This window comes from Porites lutea, chromosome 7 (genome assembly GCF_958299795.1).
Source record: "Porites lutea chromosome 7, jaPorLute2.1, whole genome shotgun sequence".
NCBI classification, from domain to species: Eukaryota; Metazoa; Cnidaria; class Anthozoa; order Scleractinia; family Poritidae; genus Porites; species Porites lutea.
In genome coordinates, this window is record NC_133207.1 from 26,727,890 (window position 1) to 26,751,286 (window position 23,397).

The window sequence follows — 23,397 nt, forward strand, 5'->3', positions numbered from 1 at the left end:
TCAGAAAGTAGAGGGCATGCAAGTAAAAAGCGAATACTTCTACTGGGATTGTGATAACGAGGCACAGTGGAATGAAGTCGGATTCTCAGATACGAAATCACCAATAGGTGGCACGGGACCGGGGCCAACGCCTGACATAAGAATCGATTATTGCTACTACCAGCCTCCACCTGGTGAGTAAACAATACAGGGGCTACCTCGAGGAACCTAGTGTTCCAAGCAGCATTTCTTTTTTTGGTCACGCAAGGCTCGAGACGAGCAACCTCATCGTATTGTCCGGCCTGAGTATCAGGCGTTTCTGGGGGAAAAGGGGAAATATCCTCTCCCCTATAGCTAGCCACTTATGAAGGCCTGATACTCAGGCTACGTATTGTCATACATACATACAAAAGTTTATTCAACGCACTTCAAAATATAGGTAAAAATACAAAGAATGTTGCGAAAAATACTAAAAATTTACATACAAAAACATCTAATTGAACAATTAAGTTAGTTATAAGTCGCCTTTTTTCTTCAATAACGAGCGTCAAACTAAAATTGGTGAAAGAAACATCGTTTATTGACAGTAACACTTCGCTACAACCAGTAACAAATACAGACATGTACAAACGATATCAGACACACATTCACAGAAATTGAGACAAACTGTCAAAAAAGAGAATGAATAGGTTAGCTTCAACATTCAGCATAAATTGTGGTGCCTACTTTTTACTCTTACAGCTGTATTTTACCTCGGAGCTAACTTGATTGATTGATTTATTCATCATTCTTTAGTACCGGGAGGTTGGTCTGAATGGAGTAGCTGGGGACCTTGCCATCATCGGTTTCTTTGTGCTCCAGGACAAACCATTGAAACGCGCGTGCGAACCTGTACCAGCCCGCCACCAAAATATGGAGGAAGTTGTCCTCATATTCCAGAAGAAGAGCAATACGAGGAAAGGTCTTGTGTCTTCACTGGAACTTGCACTGGTGGGTTTTTTAATTGCCCGTGGTAACGCCCACCCATTGGCCAAACTATCAAACAGGCGTTCCCCTGCCCTGCAACACTTTTAACAAATAGATTCCATGTTGTCGTCGGTCTGTTCAGTAAGAGATCACCAGCAGATGATGTCAAAATGTGGTAAAAACAAAGAAGTGGCACACGAGCCGCGGGCAGACTTTTTTCGAGGTCTTCTCTTGCTTAATCCGAAATAATGCTCACAAACATTTTCAAAACTATGCACCATGTTGAAGAAAACAAACAAAACAAGTTTACTGTGACGTCATCCATGTGTCTGCACTCTAATACCTCACTGGGTTACGACCAATCATAGCGCGAGTAATATTCACCACATTGCATAATCCTGACTAATATATATAAGAAACAAAGCTTTTTTCTTTTCTCGCGTCCGCACTGTCTTAGACGTAAAAAACTCAGAATTTAGTAGGACAGTTTCATCTCCAGTTATCTCCACTTTCGTGCGCCTGTAAAGTCTTTGAAGTGTGTTCACGTCATGGTCTTAAAAAAGATTCAGTTCTTGTGGAAGAAAATTATAATAGTCACAAAATTTGAATTAAGCCCCTTAATGCCTAAGATCAACCTGGGCTTGACTCAAGCCTTATATGACTCGCTATAAATGATACCATTCTAAAGCAGACATCCAAATAAGATGTGTTTTCTTAGTTATAATTAATTGCCTTTATTGCAATTCCCCTCGGGTATACCCTAGGGAACTTGCAATTTTTATTCACTTGGCCTTCTCCTTAGCATCCCCTCTGGAGGGGTACTCCAGAATATATGTGACGGAGATGATCGAAGGATTTTTTTGGGTTTCAAAGTTTTGATTCTGGGATTCAGTTTGGGTAGGAGAATTTTTGGGGGTGGCTTGATTTAAACGGTAGGAATTTTGGGGGGTATTCAAAACAATCTGAAGATTCGTGGTCTAGTGCCCGTGTATCCCGGCCGTGTAGTTCTGCGAATCCCTGAAGTACAACTAAACTTGTTTAATTTGCGCCTGTTTTAACTGATTTAACACGTTACATTGCATCTGTTTCATAAAACCAGTTATAGATATACAATTAAACAATAAAAGTATTCAGCATAGGATTTTTTAGGGGTTAATTTTTGGTCCAAGGGTTTAATGGGTTTTGAATTTTCCCACTATTTCATCATCCCCGTCACTTAAAATCTGGAGTAGCCCCTCCCCTGGAACATCCCCTGGGGTATCCCCTGGGGCATCTCCTGGGTATTCCCTGGGGCATCCCCTGAGGTATCTTCTTTTCCTTTATATTAACCATATAAATCAACACCCAACTGAAACCTCTTGCACCTGTACAAGATAAACTAGACTAAATATATATTAACTGAACGTGTTTATATTTTATGACCGATAGGACCGCCGATACTACCGCCAATTGGCTAAAGTCCCGCGAGCGAGGTGTTCTTCATCAAACGGACAGTGGCACATCAGAGAATTACTGAGATATGTTAGATTTAAGGGAAACTGCATGAACTGGCCATGCTTGTAACAATAGAATAATAAAGGTGTATTGGTAGGGCTAAATAAATATGCTAACGTGCTCGTGGAGTGGGTTTAAAATAAACTGAGACTTATCCATATTAGCTAACCCCGATCCCTAATATTTCTCATACTATTCATCTCATGCATAAATGGAATAGACCTTGTTACGGTTTTCGACGCCATCTTGAAGAGCAGGCAAAGGCGTGCAAAATTACAGTGTTTGTATGAGAATCTAATGTCGAATAATTTCCGTAGAATGGCTGTTCTGAAAAAAAATATGAATTGTAAACTAAAGCTTCACTCCCAAGGAATCTACTGAAAGAAATTAAGGGCGTTACATGCGCTAGAAGACCTAGAAGCACTTTAAAATTTCTCATTCTTCTAAATTTTCTTTAGTACATTTGTCTGAAGGAAAGTCCGAGGAAAAATTATAGACAATTATATGGAAAATCTAAAGCAAGCCTCTGGAAAAATTTAAACACAGGGTACGCCCCAAAATTTTGTTAGTACAATTCTTTGTTTTGCAGCTTTAGTTTACAAGTCATATTTTTTTCAGAACAGCCGTTTCACGGAAATTATTTTACATCAGATTCTCATACAAACCACTGTGATTTCTCACACGTTAATTGTCTGCTCGTCAAGATGGCGTCCAAAAACCGTGACAAGGTCTATTGACAACAAAACAATTAACAACAACAACAACAAACTTTATTAATAAACATGTAATATTACAGAAGCATTGCCCACAGCTAGTAAGGTTATTCGAGGCGGGGCAATATGCGTTCAAAATATGAAATTAAGACTAAGGCTAACAGAGAAAAGTTTACAGCTTATAAATAAATGAAATCAAAATCGTAATATGGATGAGGACTAGATGACACAATATAGAAACACAAATAAACAAATAAATTGTGAAAGTAGAAACTAATAAGCAAGAATTTATTGCGATCGAGGGCCCCACTGGTCGATCAGATCACTGGGACCTGAGATCGGGAATAATGGGCTAACCTTCCCCCTCCTGCGTATTCTGCTACATTATCTACTTAAACTTCGATTCAGTATACATCTATAGCCACATTTTCAAAATTATATCAAACAGAACCATGAAAAAAGAACCAGAATTCAAAGCTAAGTAGGTTTTTAACGTACGCGTGTTCATTTTCATAATGCTTAATGCATCATAATCCTTTATCGACTTTATAAATTTGTGTCCATTTCTTCAAATGACTTATCGACACAACCAAGACCAAGCTAGGTATTGGATTTATTTTGCGTTGTCAAGTTACGCTAGATTTTTTTTTTCGCGTTTATTTAAAACCTCAGGCACCTTAAGCTTATAACAGACACTGATGTATTTTGGCTTAATGCCTAAGGCAATGTTGACTACTACACTATTTCCCGTAAGATACCCGCTACCTCTTTCGAAGCAAAATTAGCTGAAACGTACAAAGGGTGCCGTGTATTCTTGGTGCGAATCGCATTCAGTATGTGGAAGTGAATTTCCTTCTTCAGCCTCCTTGGGTGCTCGCTTTAGAAAAATGACTACAGTCACACATAGCTTGCGATATTAACTGAGAACCGCAGCTGCAGAGCAAAAAAGAGTTGCCAGAAGAGCTAGGGACAGCAATCCGGAATCCTCTATATGTTAAGTTGTTCTGTTCCCCTCATCCCTTGTCCATCTAACAGTAGAGTCATTAAACCTTCCGCACTTAATTTAACGAACCACTATACAACGAAGTCCTCTGTATAACGAAACCTCAGTCTTTAAAGTGAACATATCATAATCCCGGGAGAATCATAATATTTTGCCAGTCCCTTGGCCCTTCAGTTTATCAAGGTTCTACTTTCAGTTCATGTTCATTTCAGTCCTATAAATTTGAAACTGCACATAATACGGCCATCAGAATCACACAGAATACTTATTGCATAGTTAATAAACTGGTGAAATGACATGAACAACCCGTTGGACTCCTTTTTCATATGTTTTTGTCAATTGTTAGCTTTTTTGGACCTGACTGTGCACAACGTTCAATAGCATTCCTATCATTTTGAACTTAGACTGACCAGTAGAAACATCACATTAATTTACTGAAGCACAATTTGTGGAGAAAAAACATGTGCAGGGCCAGGGAGCTTCCAACATAAACTACACCACCGTTGTTTTCAACTTTGATGTTTGTCGACTTTCATAACCAGTCACCTCTACTAATTATGCTTAAAGAGCAAAAAATACTTAAAAAGTTGGGTGTCTGACAAAATCATCAGGTTGGCTAACACATATGTCGACCTAGACTTTCAAAAAAGTCCTCCGTCCCACAGTTAATAACTCGTTTGCCATGGAAACGTCAATACGTCACGTTAAAATATTCCCAGATAAATTTCGTACTAGTAGCGAAATATTAAGCGACCTTTATATAGCTGACTATGGGTTCGAATACAACTTTTGGGTTTCCAGTCACGAGTGCCGAAGCAGGGGGCGAGCTGCTAGGGTGACGGTGCGGGGGCATGCTCCACCGGAAGAATTTGAAATATAGGGTCTTTGGAATAGCATTTTCAGCCCTCTGAGAGCATTAATTTCCAGTAATTTTTAACTGATTTTTCTGTGTTGAAGCGATAAATAAACAATTTTCGCGCTTTATCGAACCTAAATGAATACAATCAACCGCAGAGCAGCATGAAAAGCGTGGCCGCTGACCAAATTAAACGTGCCTGTCAAAATTATTGGGGGGGGGGGGCAGGCCCCCCCCCGGCCCCTCCCCATTCTACGGCACCGTTATTACTGGCATTTAAAATATCTGTCCGTTTCTGAATGGCTCAAATCCCTCGGCTAATTCTTCATAATATAACAACCAGCTAGCGTTGGACGAATATGAACAACGTTTGCGATAGGCGATAAAATGACGTCAGTAGTACGTACAGTCGAGATAAACGCCAGAAAAAAGGAAGGCAAACGAAAAACATTAATGGGGTTCTTAATGGAAGGCAACAATCTCATTTCCCAGCCATTATTTTTTCCGAAATCCCAATGCCCAGTGTTCAAATCTTATTACCAATAACAAAAATTTAAAAAATAGTTTAATACATAAGAGCCCTTTATCCTCTACGTCCGCGGCTTTATTCCAGATTTTATCGACGCTGACACGAAGAAAAACTCTCATAAAAACTACTTGCACCGAGAAATGGTGTTGTAGGGCAGTTAATATAAAGGAGATACTAAGATCCTTCCGTGAAAGGTTTGAACCCAGGAGTCATTTCAAAAGTAGGTTGAGTTTGATCGTCCGGATGAACGTAGTCCTGAATAGGACTGTTGTTGTTGACACTGACTGACGTTTAGACAACCTGTGCTAGCGCTAAACTAGTCTATGTGTATATACACTTCACCAACAAAAATTCAATCAGAATATCCCCTTAATTGTCGTCGGAAGTACGAAGTTACCTGTGGATTTATGAACTGCTATTAAAGGAAATTATAAAACAGTCAACCCTCACTTATCCGACACTAGTTTAAATTGACCTCTTCAACTTGTATGTTTTGTTTTCCCAATACAGGTCATGTCATAATACTCTGGAGAACTGTTTCTTTCAAATTTCATCTTATTCAAGTGCATATCTATGCTGCATAATTTATGAAAACACAAACGGCCAAGTTCCCCTGCAACCTCTATTGGGAAAACCAACCATACAAGCTAAAGAGGTCTAACTATTGCTTGTCCCTGCTGGTTTTTATTAACTATCTTTGGGTCTATAAGGAGGACATTTCGCTACGAAAACAGCTCCTCGCTGATCCGAATTAGAACACTGGTTCATTTGAATAGTTTCACAAATAATTGACCCACAGTCTCGTATAACAGGTGTCTCAATATTTGACTCTAGGAGCAAAAAAGGTTGTGTATCGAAAAGAATTAAAACCTCCGGAAGTTTCTTTAAATAAAACACTTTAACATAATCTGTTTTGTGGTTCAACATATTTGCTCATAAGTGTTAACTGCGACTCAGCTTATCAAAGACCTTACTCCCACAACCGACCTTAGACCTAGAGTAATTTTAATTCGTAATATTTCTTTGAATTCGTTTACACAGTTTAACAAATATTACTCAGCTGTTCATACTACTTGTTCATACTCATATGATAAGCCAAATTGTTAAGCTAGAAAAACTCACGATTCAAAACAGTGCCTCATGTTACAACGTAAAGCGCCTTGATTGGTTATTTTAATTTTTAATCGGCCTCGTAGGTAACTCTATTATATAACTAACTAAGCTTTTCTTACAATCCTCTCGTCTCGAAGGCAATCGCATTTGGACTATTGAAGTACGTATATAGTAAAAGTGAAGTGATTTTTAATGATGACTTTGAAGAAGGAGTTTAAGAATCATAAATTCCGTTAATGGTTTGACTGACAAAACCAACATTTTTTTTCCTCGTTGATACAGGTTCGTAGTTTTGGGTGTGGCGAGTGCAATCATGTTGCGACAAGCTGTATTCCTCTGCTCACTCCTGGCTGGAATGGCGAAAGCTCAGGTAGATAATTATATAATCTCCAGTATTTTTGTTATTGTTTTAAAGGTAGTTGCTATGATGGGGGATTGGAAATGGAAAATAGGAAGTGAAAGTTTTCTACTACAGGCGGAAATTTGATAAAGTGCAACGTTACTTTAGCCGTCATTAAAGCCACTCCGCTCTGAGCTGTTGCTTAACTGAAAAACATTTACAAAATAAAGTGACTTTAATTGTTACATCTAATTTGTATGAGATAATTAGCCTGTAAAGCAGGCGTTATTTCACGGCCGAGAACCCGCGTTCTCTTCCCTTCGTCTCTTGCGCCTTTCTTGCTTGACCGTGTTCCATTTTTAAAGCTTGGTTAAATGAGGAATTTTACATATCATTAAATCAATTAAACTCTAAGAAATAAGAATTAACTGGGGACAAAAAATACCGGAAAGTTATCTTACAAATTGAACCTACACCGTTAAAATCGCCGGCAGGTGGTTGAAGGATGAATTGCTAACTCATACATATGGTAGCTGATTTGTTGTATTGCGCGCTCGACGGTCTCATCAGATTGACGGTCTCTGAGGAAAAAATCGAGAGGGTCTGTGAACATGGCTAGTCAGAGTGGAGCTCCAATCTACTCACAGATATGACCGCATCAGTGTTGGCCTGGCGTCAACGCCGTTTTTTCTCCAGACAAGCTTTCCAAAGTGCAACTTCGTTGCTTTACGATTATGATCTGGCATTCTTTATTGCTTTAGTTATAATTGTTTTAATTATCGATATTTTTTTGTTATTTGTCTTCATGTAGAATGCCCTCGGAACGTTGAAAGGAACTTTATCGGAGTCCAAGAAATTCCCTCACAACACAAGTAACAGTTAACAACGATAAATACTCTTTAGTTTTCAGTTGCAGATCTTAGAGAGGTCATTGGTTTCTCTTATTACTAATTTTTCACTTATAAAAAGATATCAGTTGCTGAAATTCGAAGAATCCGGCTCTTAGACGTTTCACCAAAAACAGTTTAACTTGCATTTTTCTCTCGTTTTTCCTGCACCACTAATATCATTACTGTCATTTGATATACTTATTCAATCACCCTGGATATCCGCAGTCGATACCTGCCAAACATCATGCGATGTTTCCTGGGATAACGTAACTTATTATGAATGCCCACGATTAATTAATGCTAACTAAAAGACAACTCCTTACTAACGGATCTTTAAGTGGAATCGCAGCCCGGGGAGGGTACTTGGGTTAATGTTTGCTGGGTATGTGCCGCTGGCCTCTCAGAGCCCCTACCCCAATATAGTCTATTTTTTGGCCAATTATAGACCCCATCTTAGTCACTTTTTGGAAAATGTAATTTTCGCGATCCCAACTTAGGCACTTTCTATTTATGCACCCTGACCTTATCAATGTGGTTTCAAGCGGCGGAATGTAATGCCGTCAATGGGAGCTTACTGTTAAATTTAATAAACAACAACTTTCTGATCGATTTTTTAACCGAGAATCGTCCCATTTTGAATGAATGCTTACCCCAAAAATCCGAAAATTTTGCGACCCCATTGTAGTAAATCTATTGAAAATGCGACCCCATTATAGTCACTCCAGTCGTGAAAATGCGGCCCATCCAGCGGCACATCCCTATTAGCCTCTTGTAAGGGAGTACCCCCCCCCCCCCACCCTCCGGGAATCGCAGTTATTTGTTCGTGTTCTTTTCTCCTAGAACTCACTGATTTTGTGAAGGATCCAATAACCTACATGTTCAACCAAGTGGGTGGTGAAATGGTAGCCCAGCAGGAGGGATATTACTATGTCTACAGCCAAGTGTATTTTGAAAATTATCAAGACGCTCCTTCAGGAATCTATCGCAACGCGGTGGAGCTTTACGTCAATGACTTTCGCGTAGGCGTGATGCAGACAGGCATCGACAACCGAGCCGATTATGGTACCGAATATACCGGACAAGTTGTGAAGCTAAATGTGGGTGATCGCATCGGCTTGAAGACCGTGTCTGACAGTCGTATCTGGCTGACAAGCTATCACACCTTCTTTGGCGCTTATAGAATCGATTCCGATACCTGTTAAGCCCAGGTCACGCAATATTACTCATTGAGTCTATGCTGTACTCGTAAACAAATCGCTTCCTTAGCTTAGAAACATAAATAAATGTGAGGGACTAAAGATTCCATTGTGAGGTGTTTGAAATAAAGTGGTCATTTATTGGACCGTGTTAATTAGTCATTGTTTTCTTTCTTTTTTTCTATTTTTTTTTTTACGCCTAACCCAGTTCTTTTCGGATGCGAAAGAAACCAGCGAAGACAAGGTACGCTCAGATGTACAGTGTATCATTTGAATCATTCTGTTTAATACGTAGACCCTGGTTCTTTAAGTAGCTTTACGCAGTAATAAAATTGCAAAGGAGTACATGGAACTATCAACCGATGCCATTTCAGCGAGATGTTGGCAGCAAGAAACTGTCGGAACATGATTGCACTCGGCGCACCGAAAACAGTAATTGTTAGTTAGAGAAGCATAGGATAGTATGCGGTAATGGGCAATGAATGAATTAGGGATCATGTAGAGTAGTATTAGCGTGTTAGTAGCTTTTCCAGGCGTGCACAAAGTAGAATACAGTACTGTAGTCTCCATGACAATGTCAGCTTAAAATGCTGTCTTTAATTACTCTACGTTTCTGCGTCTAAAGAAACCTCGCCACTTCCAAAAATGAATTAACCCATCTGTTTAGATGACGAATTCTTAAATTAGGAATGAGAATACAGTCGAAGCCAAGGGAGAATGCTCTTGTCGAAGCTTCATGAGTAACCACCTAATTAGTATCCAAAGTACCAGTTGAATTTTTCCCGGCAAGGGGCCCGTTTCTCGAAAGTCCCGATAATTAACGGGCCCGGTAAGCTGTCTCCGTTTACATTAAAGATCGAGGTTTCAATAGTTTTGCATCTAACACGACAAAACTGTCAGTTAATGAAACAAAATGCAGTAGTTTGCTAGCCAGGACCCGCGCTCTTATTCTTTATATTTCGATTTGAATATTTGATTTCGGGCCCGTTAAGTTAACGGGACTTTCGAGAAACGGGCCCCTGTACCGGAAAGACTAAAATTAATTGATCTCTCTAGGGGCTGTCTCCAGGTTTCTTGAGCATTTTTCATTGTTTAAAACCTCCCAAATTAAAAGCGACCTCTTGACACATAGTCTGACTTCCTAACGCAGTGAATAGTAAGACGCCTCACAAGAAAGTGAGATCTGGTCATTCTTTTTCAAGTTTTTATTTCTAACACACAATTTTTGTTGAATGAGTGAACTACGTAAATCAGAGTTTGCGAGGCACTTTCAGTGAAAACACATTTTTCACAGCAAATTATCATTATAATAATACAATTGCCTAATTTACTTTTGAATAAAAAGACTTGTTTGCGCTATAGATACCCTGAGGCCAGTATCTCTGGTCCAACATTCTCGTATGTGACTAAAAACCATTGCATTATTTTGTTACTTTTTTTGTCAACAAGTATGTGTAATCAAATGGTGACGAGTGAAATTAGGGAATAACTTCACGCGCGTTTTGTCCAAATCCTAATAATTTCCCGAGCCTTTAGGCGAGCATACCATTTGATTACCTATTAATATCATGGGTGACGAATTACGTTAGCAATCTTGGATTTTTGACATGTTTATCCTGGATCGTATGTTTAATATTTAGACCTTAAATTTGGCTTATAAAGTTCAGAATTTTTCAGACTATTTCGACAAAATACCTGTTAGAATACTTCTTGATGTTCTCTTGTGTGTTCAGGTTTTCTAAATCGTCTTTTTGTGCCCTGACATCTTCATTCACGGCATTTTAACACTTCGTCGCCATCTTGACACTGAGACGTACGGAAGGTTGCCATGGCAATTTTGTAATTTCACATGTGAAATTACAAATTAACGCTGAAATTTCGCGCCAAAATTAAGGAGTAATTCGTCACCTATGATATTAAGGAGGTTAACTTTTGTAACTGTTTGCACATGGTGTTCTTAGTAAAGTTTCAAAAGAGTTCTTTTTTGTTTTTCGTGTTTGAATTTGTAGTTTTCTACGCGTTGTTCACAATTCTCCAGTAGACTTCTTCAATCGGATGTCACGGATTGTTAAGATATGTCTTCCATTTAATTATTCAATTGTCATGCATTATGAATTAAATGTTGATATATATAACAAAAAGTCAGTAACTGATAAGATATACAGTATCCTGTAGCTCTTTTGGAGTATTTCTTATTCGGTATCGTTCAGTTGCTTGTTCTTTTTGGTCGTGATATTAAAACGTCTTAAACTTCTTCTAAACTTCTTCTTTCTTTGGTTGTGTTAGTAAAACGTCTTAAAACTGTTGTTTATTCTGCTATCTATTCTCTACTGGATCTTTCTTTGTATAAGAAATGAATCAAAACAACGCAAAAATGTTCGGTGCCGCTCGCTAGAAACCTGAGCTTAGTGATATAAATGGCTCTAGAAGCTATCAAAAGAAACTTGAAGTTGATGTGGAAGTGTCCAGTATTTGCCTTTGTTTTATAACTTCCTATCTCGATAAAATTTTATATTTCCTTAATTAACTCATTCGCAAATTCCTGTTTACCCGAGTTGTGGCGAATTGTTCCAATGATAGCAGGTTTTCTATAGCATTTTTTCCCATAAAAATTTGAGCTAAAATCTTAGTCGTGTAAATCAGATTTAAGAATACTCACTAAACTTTGATTTCATTTGAATTTTCCTTAACCCTATTCAGACCAGGCTTTTTGTTGCTTCTTGCGACCTTGGAGGGGAGCGCCTCAGAGAATAGAAATATATCCTAGGAAAGTAGCTAATTATGAAAAACATGGCTGTCAAAACTCAGTTGCTATAATAACGTCAATGGTAAAGTACACGACAAGATGACTTGAAAATGTCCCAGATAATTTTTAGCAAAAGTCGCTTGGTGCTCGTAGCTTATGGTTTTGAAGTTATTCACCTCTTTAGCGAGGGGAACCTCAAAAGCTCTCTCTAGTTTGAATAAGGTTACAATGAACTGGGAATGTCAATTTGAAAGTAAGTGCTCGCGTCAGAGCTCTAAGACAATACGGAGAGTACAGTTTGAAAATACATAAAGTGAAGAAAATGAAAATGACCCCTGGGAATTAGGGAGGGGAAGCCTTTTCAAAAGTAAAATATATTTATTTAGTAACACCCAACTAGTGGTCTATTATGAATGCTGCGTTCTGATTGGTTGAGGTACTACTAGGCTATTTGTTATAGCCCACTAGTAGCGGAAAGCTTGTTATAGTTTTAGATTTCTTTACATACATATCCTTTATTATTGAAACACGATATGGGGGGTAAAGCTCAAACCTTGTGGGGTCGTGTAAAAATAATCACAAATGAATAAATTTATATTAAAAAGTAAGAATAACATTAATTACAACTACAATAAAAACTCTATAAATGTACAGTAAGATTCTAAAAAAAATACAATGTTGAAATGAATTTAAATTAGTTACCTCTAAGTAAATTGACTACAGCATTTAAAACATAAAATAGTTAAAAACATTTAAAATCCTGGTAGTGCCTGGCAAGCCACTGGACCGACTATGGGTTAAAATCAAGTTCCCTAAAATGAGAGTCCTTCTTCACTTTGCATAAAATACAGTAAACTGGTCTGTAAAATGAGCCGAGACAGCGTTCCAAAGAATAGCGCCTCTATAGCTAATAGAGTTTTCAACAAACTGCAAGTTAAAAGGCTGGACAATTTGTTATTACTCCTTCTGAAGTTGTATGAGTGCAAGGCACGCGCATATTTGTCAAGTATGAAAGAGCCGCTATGGAGTGGTTTAATTAATCGAAGTTTATAATAGAGCGTTAAGTATTCCAGTTCGAATGTCGGTATAATAATAATAATAATAATAATAATAATAATAGTAATAATAATAACGCGAATATTTATACAGGATAACCTATCAGTTCTAATAAAAAGACCTGTTATCAAAAGGGTCCTGTAATTATCTCATAATTAGCTAAAAAATAAAAAATAAAATCGAAAAAGGAAAATAGAATAAAATAACACTAAGAAATCTAAGATTTAAAAATCAAAATCTGTAAAAATCATCGACTTACAAGACTGAAAAGAGTTATGAATTATGGAATACTATTGAAAAAATTGTTTTAAATTACTCTTAAAAAGAAACCTAGAGTTTACAGTTCTTAAATGCCGAGGTAAAGTATTATAAACTAGAGCCCCTTGAAAGGCAAAACTTCTCCGTCCAAATTCTAATTTGGTTTTGGGAAGTTTTAGTGAACACCCATTGTTTCTAGTGTTAATGTTGTGTTCAATTTTTGTAAAATATCCTTTAAAAGGGGTACAGACATTATCCTGAAGACAATCAAACACAAGCTGGCAGGACTGCCTCTTTATTAAACTCTCCACTGTCTGGACTTGATAATTTCCACCAATGACTTTCTGACTTCGACGTTCAATATACTTATAACAGTATACTTTCTTAGTAGGCATATCTCGGGGCAAGTTGTATATTTTTCTGGCTGCCCTAAGGTGAGGTACTTCCAGAGAATGTTGAAGGTCCGCAATAAGGCAGCCGCCCCAAGTGACCAGTCCATATAGAACTGATGGTAAATTAATATAATATTATCTTGAAGTATAAGTCCAATAGGGCGTTTCTTCTCAAGAACGAACTCCATTTCAGGGAGTTCAGTTTGTAAACAAAATTCATTTTTACATCTATAAGGTGATGTGACCAGGAAAGCCTGTCATCGACAATAATGTCCAAAAGACTTCCAAAATTTACTCGAAGCATATATCTTGATCTCATCCACATGCGTTTTACGTGACGTCATTACACAGGAGTGAATACCCCGGATAACAGGAAAACCAATCGATTGCACATACTTCTGATCTTACATCGGACAAATAGATGACTGTTACAAAATAAATAATTTACGCAATATGCATTTTATTGACTACTTTTTGCTATTCTGTAGCTGGCTACGAGTATGGAGAACTGATGGACTTCGCTTTCACTCTCAGTACGAGTAAGTAAAAATTAAATTGTATTTATATCTGATCATGAAAAATCACATTTGGACTCTCTTTGGTAAAGAAGTTCCTTAATTTTAAGGCGCCCTTTTCCAGCTGTGACTGTGGATATTTGCTGATTTGTCTTTAAGGGTCCATCACCTGTTCGGATCTGAGAAGCGTTGTTTAGGCTTATCAGTAATAACAACATGAATTCAAAACTGATTCTGCAAAGTTCGATTCACAACGTGAGCTCAATAATTCATCGGTATTTATTGACGTAAGCTGTGCCAAAACTTCGTAGGAGGCATGAAATTTTAATAAATTAAAGTTCTTAATCAGGTAGCACTTGCAATATTAAGATGTTGATATTAAAACAGCGTCTTAACTGAACGCTGTGTGCGGTGCTGTGAAGAGGTCAGCTAACATGAACTCAACAATAGGGAACGGATCGATCGAGTATTCAAGCTGCTTTAATGCAACAGCGAGAAAAATAGGACAGATCATTGCTTTGAGTCTGATCCTTGCTGGTTCGCTGATGGCAAATTCTTTCATTGTATTGATCGTTTATAAGACGCCAACATTAAGAAAACCGATAAATTATTTCGTCGCAAACATGGCTATGTCCGATCTGCTGTATTCAATATTCTGGCTACCTTGGCGCCTATCATTGATGTACACAAAGTCGTGGCTTATCGGTGGTCAGTTTGGCCAGACCTTGTGTAAGCTTGTCCCTTTCTTTGGTGACGTTCCCATGATAGTTTCGGTTCAGAATCTGGTTCTGATAGCGGTGGATCGTTTTGGAGCAGTCGTATTTCCACTCCGTTCCCCATTCATCAGATCTAAGCTGTGTCCGTTCTTCATTTCCGCCACGTGGATAGTCGCAGCGGCTTTCAAGTTTCGCCACATTTGTTCACTTACCAACTCGTTGAATACTCAGGGGAAATGTTGTGCGAGATGAGATGGACGAAAGTATTCGGAGAGTCCTCGTCCCCCTCCGATCACACATTAGCAGCGTCCATTCTGTTTTCATACACCTCTGTGATGGTGTTGGTCCTTCTTTACTCCATCATCCTCATCAAGCTCAAGACACAGGCACATCCAGGTGAACAGTCCGCGAACATACAGCAACAGAGGAACAAGCGAAACAGAAACGTCCTTCACATGTCTATCGCCATCGTATCGCCATCGTATTAGTGTTTGTGTTTTGCTGGTTACCTTATTCTACTAACATTTTAATCATAGGGTATCCACTGAACGCTGGCCTGGCCGAGGTCCATGCAGTTATCTTGTGGCTTTGGGCTGTATTATGATGTCATGGACTATATGGCTGTCGGGTACTGTGCTATCAATCCGATTATCTGCTTCGTTTTTAGTAGCAATTACCGACAAGGTCTTAAAAGACTAATGAACTCAGTTCGACCGTCGTACAGGCGCAAGGTGCAAAAATCTGCTGGTAACTGAATACATGAAAAAAGAGTGATTATGGAACACTCGCAAATGAAAACTATTCTCTACTAATGTTAGTAAAGAGTAAGTTCGGAGTGTTCGTTGTGAATGCACGTCTTTCCTGACTTCGAAAACTGACGGCATGTATAGCCCAAGCGTATTTTATAAGATAGCAGAAAATCGCCAACTAGGAGACAAACCGACTTCGAAAACAGCTCCAAATTTCTAGCAAAAAACGTGATACAATTACACAATCGGCCCCAAGATCAAATAGTGATTCCTCGAGATGACTCTTCTGCAGTTCATTTTAATCGGCGTTGCGTTTTAAATAAATTCAAAAAGATCGAATGGTCTTCGATCCTCAAAGTCGTTCTTCTCCTCCTCATTTCTTGTAATTTTTTAATCTCTAGTCATTAATCATGTTTTTTTTATTACACATCAGCCAGAGACGAGTGTCTTAAGATTCAAATTTTACCTTATTATACACACTCTATCTGGTTTCCAGCTTTCAGATAGACAAAAAGAATAGAAGCCAAAAAAAAAAAAACACCCCCCGAATAAATGCGCGACACGACACGGAGACAGGTGCACGTGAAGAAGGCTTGAAACATGCTATCCATTTTCGTTGCTGTGGCGGACTGTAGGTTATCGAGACTATAGTAAAGACATAAAAACACCAAATATAACTCGTCATAAACCATACTTTATCAGAAATATTATGAATTTAAAATTGTTTCAAAAAATCTATAAAGAGTTCGTTGGTCACTCAACATTTACCTTTTAATTTAAATTAAAAATGTAAAAGCGATGTCAATTTTCTTTTTCACTAATTATTCATAGGAAAACCTTTCTCACAGTCTTGGGTCATTGACGATTGCGTGAATTCAAAAAGAGAATTCAAAATTGAAAATTTCAATCAATTCTGATCTTCTGTTTTTTGCCGAAGTAAATTAATCAACCAGTCACAATCCAAGTGTTAAAAGAGGGCAGGAGGACGGGGGATGATTATTAAAAGTGTTGATAGACTAACAAGACTCCTACCCTACGGTTTAACTCACTTCTTGTGTTTTGAAAAAAAAAAAGAAAAAAAAAAAAGAAAAAACTGTGTGTTTTTTGGCACGAGCGCCTTTCATCTACCGTTCGCTCCAAAAAGTTATCAATAATTGAAGGGCAAGGTGTTACTAACCTTTTGCACAAAAACGGTTTAATTATACCCATTTTGAAATCGGCTTTATTTATTTTTACTTTTTCGCTTGATAAATTTTGAAAACCTGAGTTTAACTGAAAAAATTGAATTGTTAATGAGCGTATTTCCCCTAATCACACCTGACAGTGTTTAAAATTTGCCCTAAGCATGTATTGGTTTTCAAATGTCTTTCAATCGATTTATGGATACGACCACACCTGACAAAATCAGGTGTTCACTCCGGGGGGGGGGGGGGTACTCCCTATAAGGGGAGGCTGTGCCTGAGCCGGTAGTGTACCTTTTTCGGGCTTCAGGTGTAATTTTTTCGCTGTAAATCTGTTACCGAAGTTGAGTCTAGTCTTTCATCGGATCTAGATAGATTCATATGTTGGTTTCGGTCTATGCTAAATGTTTCCAAGACTGAAAATGATGCTAATAGGTACCCACCAAAGATTAATGCAGTGGACAGTTTTTCGGTTGCGGCGGACAACAGTAGTATAGAGGGGGTAGATACTTGCGCTTCCACTAGCAAAAACGTTCGCACGCCCGAAGAAAACGCCTGCACTGCAGACTATACTTAGACAAGCTTAATCGCCGTGTTGCATGTTTAATCGAGGGCCGTGCAGTTAAGGCTGAGGAACTATCTACTGTATTTGGCTAGCACCATCTGCAAGCACTCCGTAACTTTCTAAATCTGCATGTCCTTGTCTATAAGTTTATCAACGGAATAGCAGAATAACTTCTGACCGGTCAACGGTTTTTTTTTGTTCGTTAAGGATGGTTTTTCATTTATTTGCAAATTAGGAGGACTATCAATATAAAATTTCATGTTTATTAGTATTCTTTATACAAAATGTTCATCCTAGTCACTGCAGTTACTGCAGCATTCAATCGTTTCAGTCATTCAACCCCGTATTTCCCCTGAGGCTGAATTCAAAGCCCTCTCCTGACTTTTCAGTTTGCAGAGTTTTATCTGGTGTAATTATTTCAAGTGATTAAATCCCGGGGGCACTTGGGTATTTTTTGGATGGGTATGTGCCGCCCGGGACGGGAAATTGGCACCCCGCCCTGCACGCTAAAACACAGGGTGCAAACAAGAGCACAACAGTTTGCTTATTAACGCATTGGACCGTATTTTTAAAAGCAATCTGTCCTTGAATAATTTCAAATGGCTGCTTACAAAACTGGAGCTTTCGTGCGTTTGAAATATTATTATTCCCGTTCTAGAAAACGCCTCTGAAATGGATACCCCGTTCTAAATCAGGAGCTTCAAAATCACGACCCCGTTGGGCGGCACATACCCGCCGCGGGGGATTAAATCCGCGAAGTCAATTGGACATATGACTACTGAATACTACTGAGTTTTAGAATTGTCATTTTAATTTATGGTCATTAATGGAGAAGTTAAGCATCACGTTTACGTGATAAACGTTCACGTTTTTATCTGCTCATTTTCTATTCATATTTTGAGAAATTCTCAACTTGAATCTGCCGTTTGCCGTTCGCCGTATACATGAGGCTTAAGCTCTCCATTGATCGGATCGGACTGTGACCACAAAGGAAATAAGTTTAACGATATTGCCCATTTGAAAATGTCTTTTATATTCATTTTGTTGGCTCGAGAAATTTTAACTACCTGTGTTTAAATATGAATCAATTTGTTGAACAAATTGACTCGTTAATGATCGTAATTTCCTCACATCACAACTGTTTAAAATGTTCTAAGCACGTATTGCTTTTCGAATGTCTTTCAATCTATTCAATCACCACACCTGACTAAAATGAGGTATTTACTCAAGCTGTGTATTTCTTCTTTCCTTTGTGGTTCCTGAGCTGGTTTTATTGCAACCGGTTTGCTCTCTTTATTATCCTTTCTATAAACCTCATAAATTAAATAAAATGGCCATTAATCGGGTGTGTTTGTCAGTTTAACTGAACTCAGGATGTGTTTCTTGAGCAACAGATCAGTGTCTTAATTGAACTACGCAAGAAAAAAAAACAGCTCCCTTCCAACTTACGCAACAGGACGGGAAAGGGAAGAAAACCCCAAACCCTGTGTGACAAGCGTGACAATAATTTTGCTTGAAAAAACATTCCGCCAAACTTCAGCTTCCTTTTAACAGATCTTTTTGTAAAAGCCCAGAAAACATTAACCTCAATCACGACAAAACACGCGCTTAATAGCCCTGTCACGTTTGTCACACACAAGCGTTTTGCCGTCCTCTTCTTTCTACAGCACAAAGAATCACCAGACCGGAATAGGGAAGTTGCTTAGGCTTATCAGTAACAACACGAACCCAGAACTGATTCTACAAAGTTCGATTAACAACGAAGCGTCATACATAATCAGCTCCGCATGAAAGATAAGCTCTAAAATTAACTGGAATTTATTGACGTCTGCGGTGCCAAGACTTCGCAGCGGGGACATGTTACAGACGTTTGTAAAGTGAGAGGGGGCGAGTTCAACTAGTTCAAGCCCCCAACTGCACGCAAACGAGTGTAAAATTTCGCGATTTTCTGGAGCAAATCTTCACTCGCTCTGAACCTATCACCTTTAAACTTTGGTAAGTTTCCTAATTTTAAGCCGCTATTTCCAGCAGGATCAATAGATCCGATTCGCTAATTTGTCTTAAGCAAAACTTAAAAAAATCGGAAAAAGGTCTACCACCTGATCGGAACAGGGAAGTTCTTTAGGCTTATCAGTATCAACATGAATTTAATACTGATTCTACAATGTTCAATAAACGTCGCGTCATACATCATCAGCTCAGACGCATCATGAAAGATAAGCTCTATAATTTACTGGTTTTTATTGACGTCTGCGGTGCGAAGACTTCGCAGGGGGCATGAAATTTTTGAAGTTCTTAATCAGGTAGCAGTTGCAATATTGAGCAGTAGATATTATAGTAGCTACTTAACTGAATGCGGAGCAGTCAGTGCTGTAAAGAGGCCAGCAAACATGAACCCAACAACAGGGAATGGATCGATCGAGTCTTCAAGCTGCTTTAGTACAACGGCGTACAAAATCGGAGGGACCATTGCTTTGAGTCTGATCATTGCTGTTTCACTGACGGGAAATTCTTTCATTGTGTTGATCGTTTATAAAACGCCAACCTTAAGAAAACCGATAAATTATTTCATCGCAAATATGGCCATGTCCGATCTGCTGTATTCAATATTCTGGCCACCTACGCTCCTATCCGTTGATACACCGCACAAACTTGTGGCTCATCGGCGGCCAGTTTGGCCAGGCCTTGTGTAAGTTTGTTCATTTCTTTACTGACATTTGCATTATCGTTTCAATGCAGAATCTGGTTTTGATAACAGTAGATCGATTTGTAGCAGTGGTATTTCCACTCCGTTCCCCACTCATCAGATCCAAGCTGTGTCCGTTCTTCATTCTCGGCACGTGGATAGCCTCAGCGGCTGTCATTTCGCCACATTTGTTCACCTACCAACTCGTTGAGTACTCAGGGGAAATGAGGTGCGACACGAGATGGAAGAAAGCATTCGGAGAGTCCTCGTCCCTTGCCGACTACCACTTGGCATGCTGTATTCTGTTTATATATATCCCTGTGATGTTGTTGGTCCTTCTTTACTCCATCATCATCATCAAGCTCAAGACACAGTTACACCCAGGTGAACAGTCCGCGAACACTCAGCAACAGAGGAACAGACGAAACAGAAACGTGCTTCAATTGTCCATTGCTATCGTGTTAGTTTTTGTGTTTTGCAGGTTACCTTATGCTACTACCTTTTTAATTATCCTGTATCGAGCCAGTTCCATACATTTTTCCTGTCGTTTTTGGCTATACTATGAAGTCACCTACAATATAGGGGTGGGGTACTGTGCTATCAACCCGATTATTTGCTTTGTTTTTAGCAGTAATTACCGAGACGGTCTTAAAAGACTCATGAACTGTTCTTAACTGTTATGTTGTACAGGCGTAAGTCGCAAAAATTTGCTTGTGAATGAATAATATATGTTAAGAGTTCGAGGTTCGTGGAACACTTGCAAATGAAAACTAATGTATCCTGCTAGTGTACTATAAGGAGGTTAGTAAAATGTATTCATTATATGCATGTCTGTCCTGACTTCGAAAAATTACGGCATGTTTGGCACAGGAGTAACGTAAGTGTTTGTATGGCAAAGGGCTTAGAATAAATAAATAAATAAATAAATAAATAAATATACTTATCTGATGTTGATTTATTTTTCTTCTAATAAGTTTCAGCGCGATTTGAGCGGCGTTACCGGGCGGGGGGGGGATACTCCTAGAAATTCTTGGTGGGGGTGTGCCGCACAGTTCTCCAAATCGTGACCTCATTTCAGACCAAAAATTTTATATTTTGACTCCACTACACAACATCAAGAGACAAAATGTAAAGGCAAATAAGTTTACTTGGGGACGGCTTAGCGAGAACCAACCCTAAAAGTACGTATGAAATACAGCAGCAGGTAAATAACTAATATACACTCGTAAATAAACTAGCTTTCACAAAAAGAAAGAACTGCTACATCTGGTCGACCTCGACCTGAATCCCCCATTTAAACACGCAGGCTTAGTGTCAGTTAGACTGCCAGTTCGGCTGAGGAAACTTAATAAAACTCTGACCAACGGATAACTGGGACGGGGAACACTGTAGGACCGCAGAGGCTGAGCGCCGGGAAATAAAAAAACTGAGAATCGTTCACTAACCTACCCAACAAGGCATGTAGGCCAATTGCCAGTTAGGCTACCAGAAAAGGCTAGGGCACGACATTAAGGGTAAATAAATGGCTAACAACCCTTACAAGAAGTCTGTCACATTGTAAGCAATCAGCATAGAAAATAAACATATAAAAAATCAAATGATTTATTTCAGTACATCTAACGTAAATGTATTAAGTAAAGGAACAGCTAGACAACTGTGAAAAACCAAACAAATACATAAGATAAGAAACGGGAAAACAAAACAAACTGAAAACTAGCAGAGCTGAGCTACCGCTTACAACTGAAACAAATGCGGTAAGACGGAGGCCAGAAAAAACCTGCCCAAAAAAACCTCGAAGGGAAAAAATGCGGGCAGGAAATCTGGGTAGGAACCAAGGCTCAAGCTTAAAGCCCTTCCTACGGGACTTTACAATGTAATCGAGAATAGACTGCTCCTAAAAAAAACAAAACAAAAAATAAAGAAAAAACCCAAGAGAGGTTGGTTCACGTGATATACGCAGCTTTATATACCCCCGATATGGCTACCCATGGTGCACCCGGCCTAGTACCAAGGCACTGTTGTATCTCGTGCTGTCAAAATATTTATTTCTGCCTTCTTCGCAGGCTCATTCGCCAGAAATAACATTTTTCACATCCATTTTCAGACCTGGCATCTAAGAAATTATGTCATCATTTCTTAGATTCAACGCCAACAAAAAATATTTCTTATTTGCATAGTTATTTCTCTTTCTTTCTTATACATTTGGAATTGAAACGATAAATACGTTCATACACTCCCGTAGTTTCCTCAAAAACCATACCCGATTCCAGACCAAAATGCATGGGCAAAGTGTATGCCCATTTTCAGACCAATACGGCGCAAAAACAATACCCCTTGGGGCGGCACATACCTTTATGACTTACAAAAAGGATTATACCCCGGGTGGCGGTGGCATCATGTGATCTCAAATGCAGCCGTCGCAACAGTAAGATGGATTGCAGAAAATCGCCATCTAGGCAAGAACTAATGCTCCCAAATTTATTAAGCGAAAAACTTGATGCATATATACACTTTCCTAGCGAAAATCACAAAGCGATCCCTCAAGACGACACTTCTGCAATCCATTTCAATCAACTTTGCGTTTGAATGCATTCGAAATATCGAACACTCTTACATCCTCAAAACAGCTCATTCTCTCTCGCCTCCGCAGAGGCCTCATTCTATCGTAGGGAGGCTGGAGAAAGGAAAAAAGAAAGCGCGCGGGGGACAATGGAAAGGGAAAAGAGAAGAAGCCAGGTTTTTCCCTCCTCCCATCGTCCCCCGCGCGCTTTCTATTTTTCGATTATTTCTATTTTTATTGGGATGCCCAGCGGGAGCCTGTGCGGAGAAGACAGGTTCATTCTCTCTTGCAAAAGCTTTAAATTTTGTTTTTAAGGCCCAGTTCAGACGCCGAACTTTTCATGAGCCGAACCTAATTCGAATTAAGGCAGACCCAAACAAAAACAACAACAATTTTATTTTTTTTAGGCACAAGGAGTTGAAAGGCTTGCCCCGCAAATAGCTGGAAAGCTAGTCGTGCCGGGCAAGCCAAGTACATGAATAACATATCTACTAAAACAAAAACAAAACATTAAACTATAATTACAGTCATACAGGGAAGAATTCGTCATGCAAGACCGGAGCACACAAAACACAGCTTAGTGCACACGTCTCGACCCAAATCATTTAGACCGGCTAAATTGATTGTGACGCCGAACTTAATTCTAGCCGAACAAAAATCAAAAGGCAAAACTCCAGGCTAAACAAATAGATTTAGGTAAAAGGAGCTGGTGAAAGAAGGCTAAGCAATAGATCGTAAGAATGTATTATTCATTTCAAACTTAACTGTGTTCAGCTGGATGATTCCTAGTTTCGACGATTATCCGTTCTAATGCCCGCGCCAGCCTTCTATCGGCACATGATGGCCTTAGCACTTTTTGTAAGTCGTAAAGCTTTGTTATTGCTGGGTGACTAT

The 23,397-nt window shown here is 38.9% G+C and overlaps 1 protein-coding gene and 1 pseudogene across 1 annotated transcript; both read left to right on the forward strand.

Moving 5' to 3' along the window:
* The first annotated feature begins 6,934 nt into the window (after window positions 1-6,934).
* Window positions 6,935-9,198, forward strand: LOC140944867 (uncharacterized). The gene is made up of 3 exons (XM_073393971.1): window positions 6,935-7,023; window positions 7,805-7,865; window positions 8,724-9,198. The coding sequence occupies exons 1-3, from the start codon at window positions 6,967-6,969 to the stop codon at window positions 9,083-9,085; spliced, it is 480 nt and encodes a 159-aa protein (XP_073250072.1). The 5' UTR covers window positions 6,935-6,966; the 3' UTR covers window positions 9,086-9,198.
* Window positions 9,199-19,647: 10,449 nt separating this feature from the next.
* Window positions 19,648-20,835, forward strand: LOC140944085 (RYamide receptor-like; annotated as a pseudogene).
* The last annotated feature ends 2,562 nt before the right edge of the window (window positions 20,836-23,397 follow it).

Bases quoted from the DNA above. Each gene is read 5' to 3' on its own strand.
- LOC140944867 (XM_073393971.1), top strand. From the start codon at position 6,967: ATGTTGCGACAAGCTGTATTCCTCTGCTCACTCCTGGCTGGAATGGCG. The intron at 7,024-7,804 runs GTAGATAATTAT...GTCTTCATGTAG, and splicing joins CTGGAATGGCGAAAGCTCAG to AATGCCCTCGGAACGTTGAA. The intron at 7,866-8,723 runs GTAACAGTTAAC...CTTTTCTCCTAG, and splicing joins GAAATTCCCTCACAACACAA to AACTCACTGATTTTGTGAAG.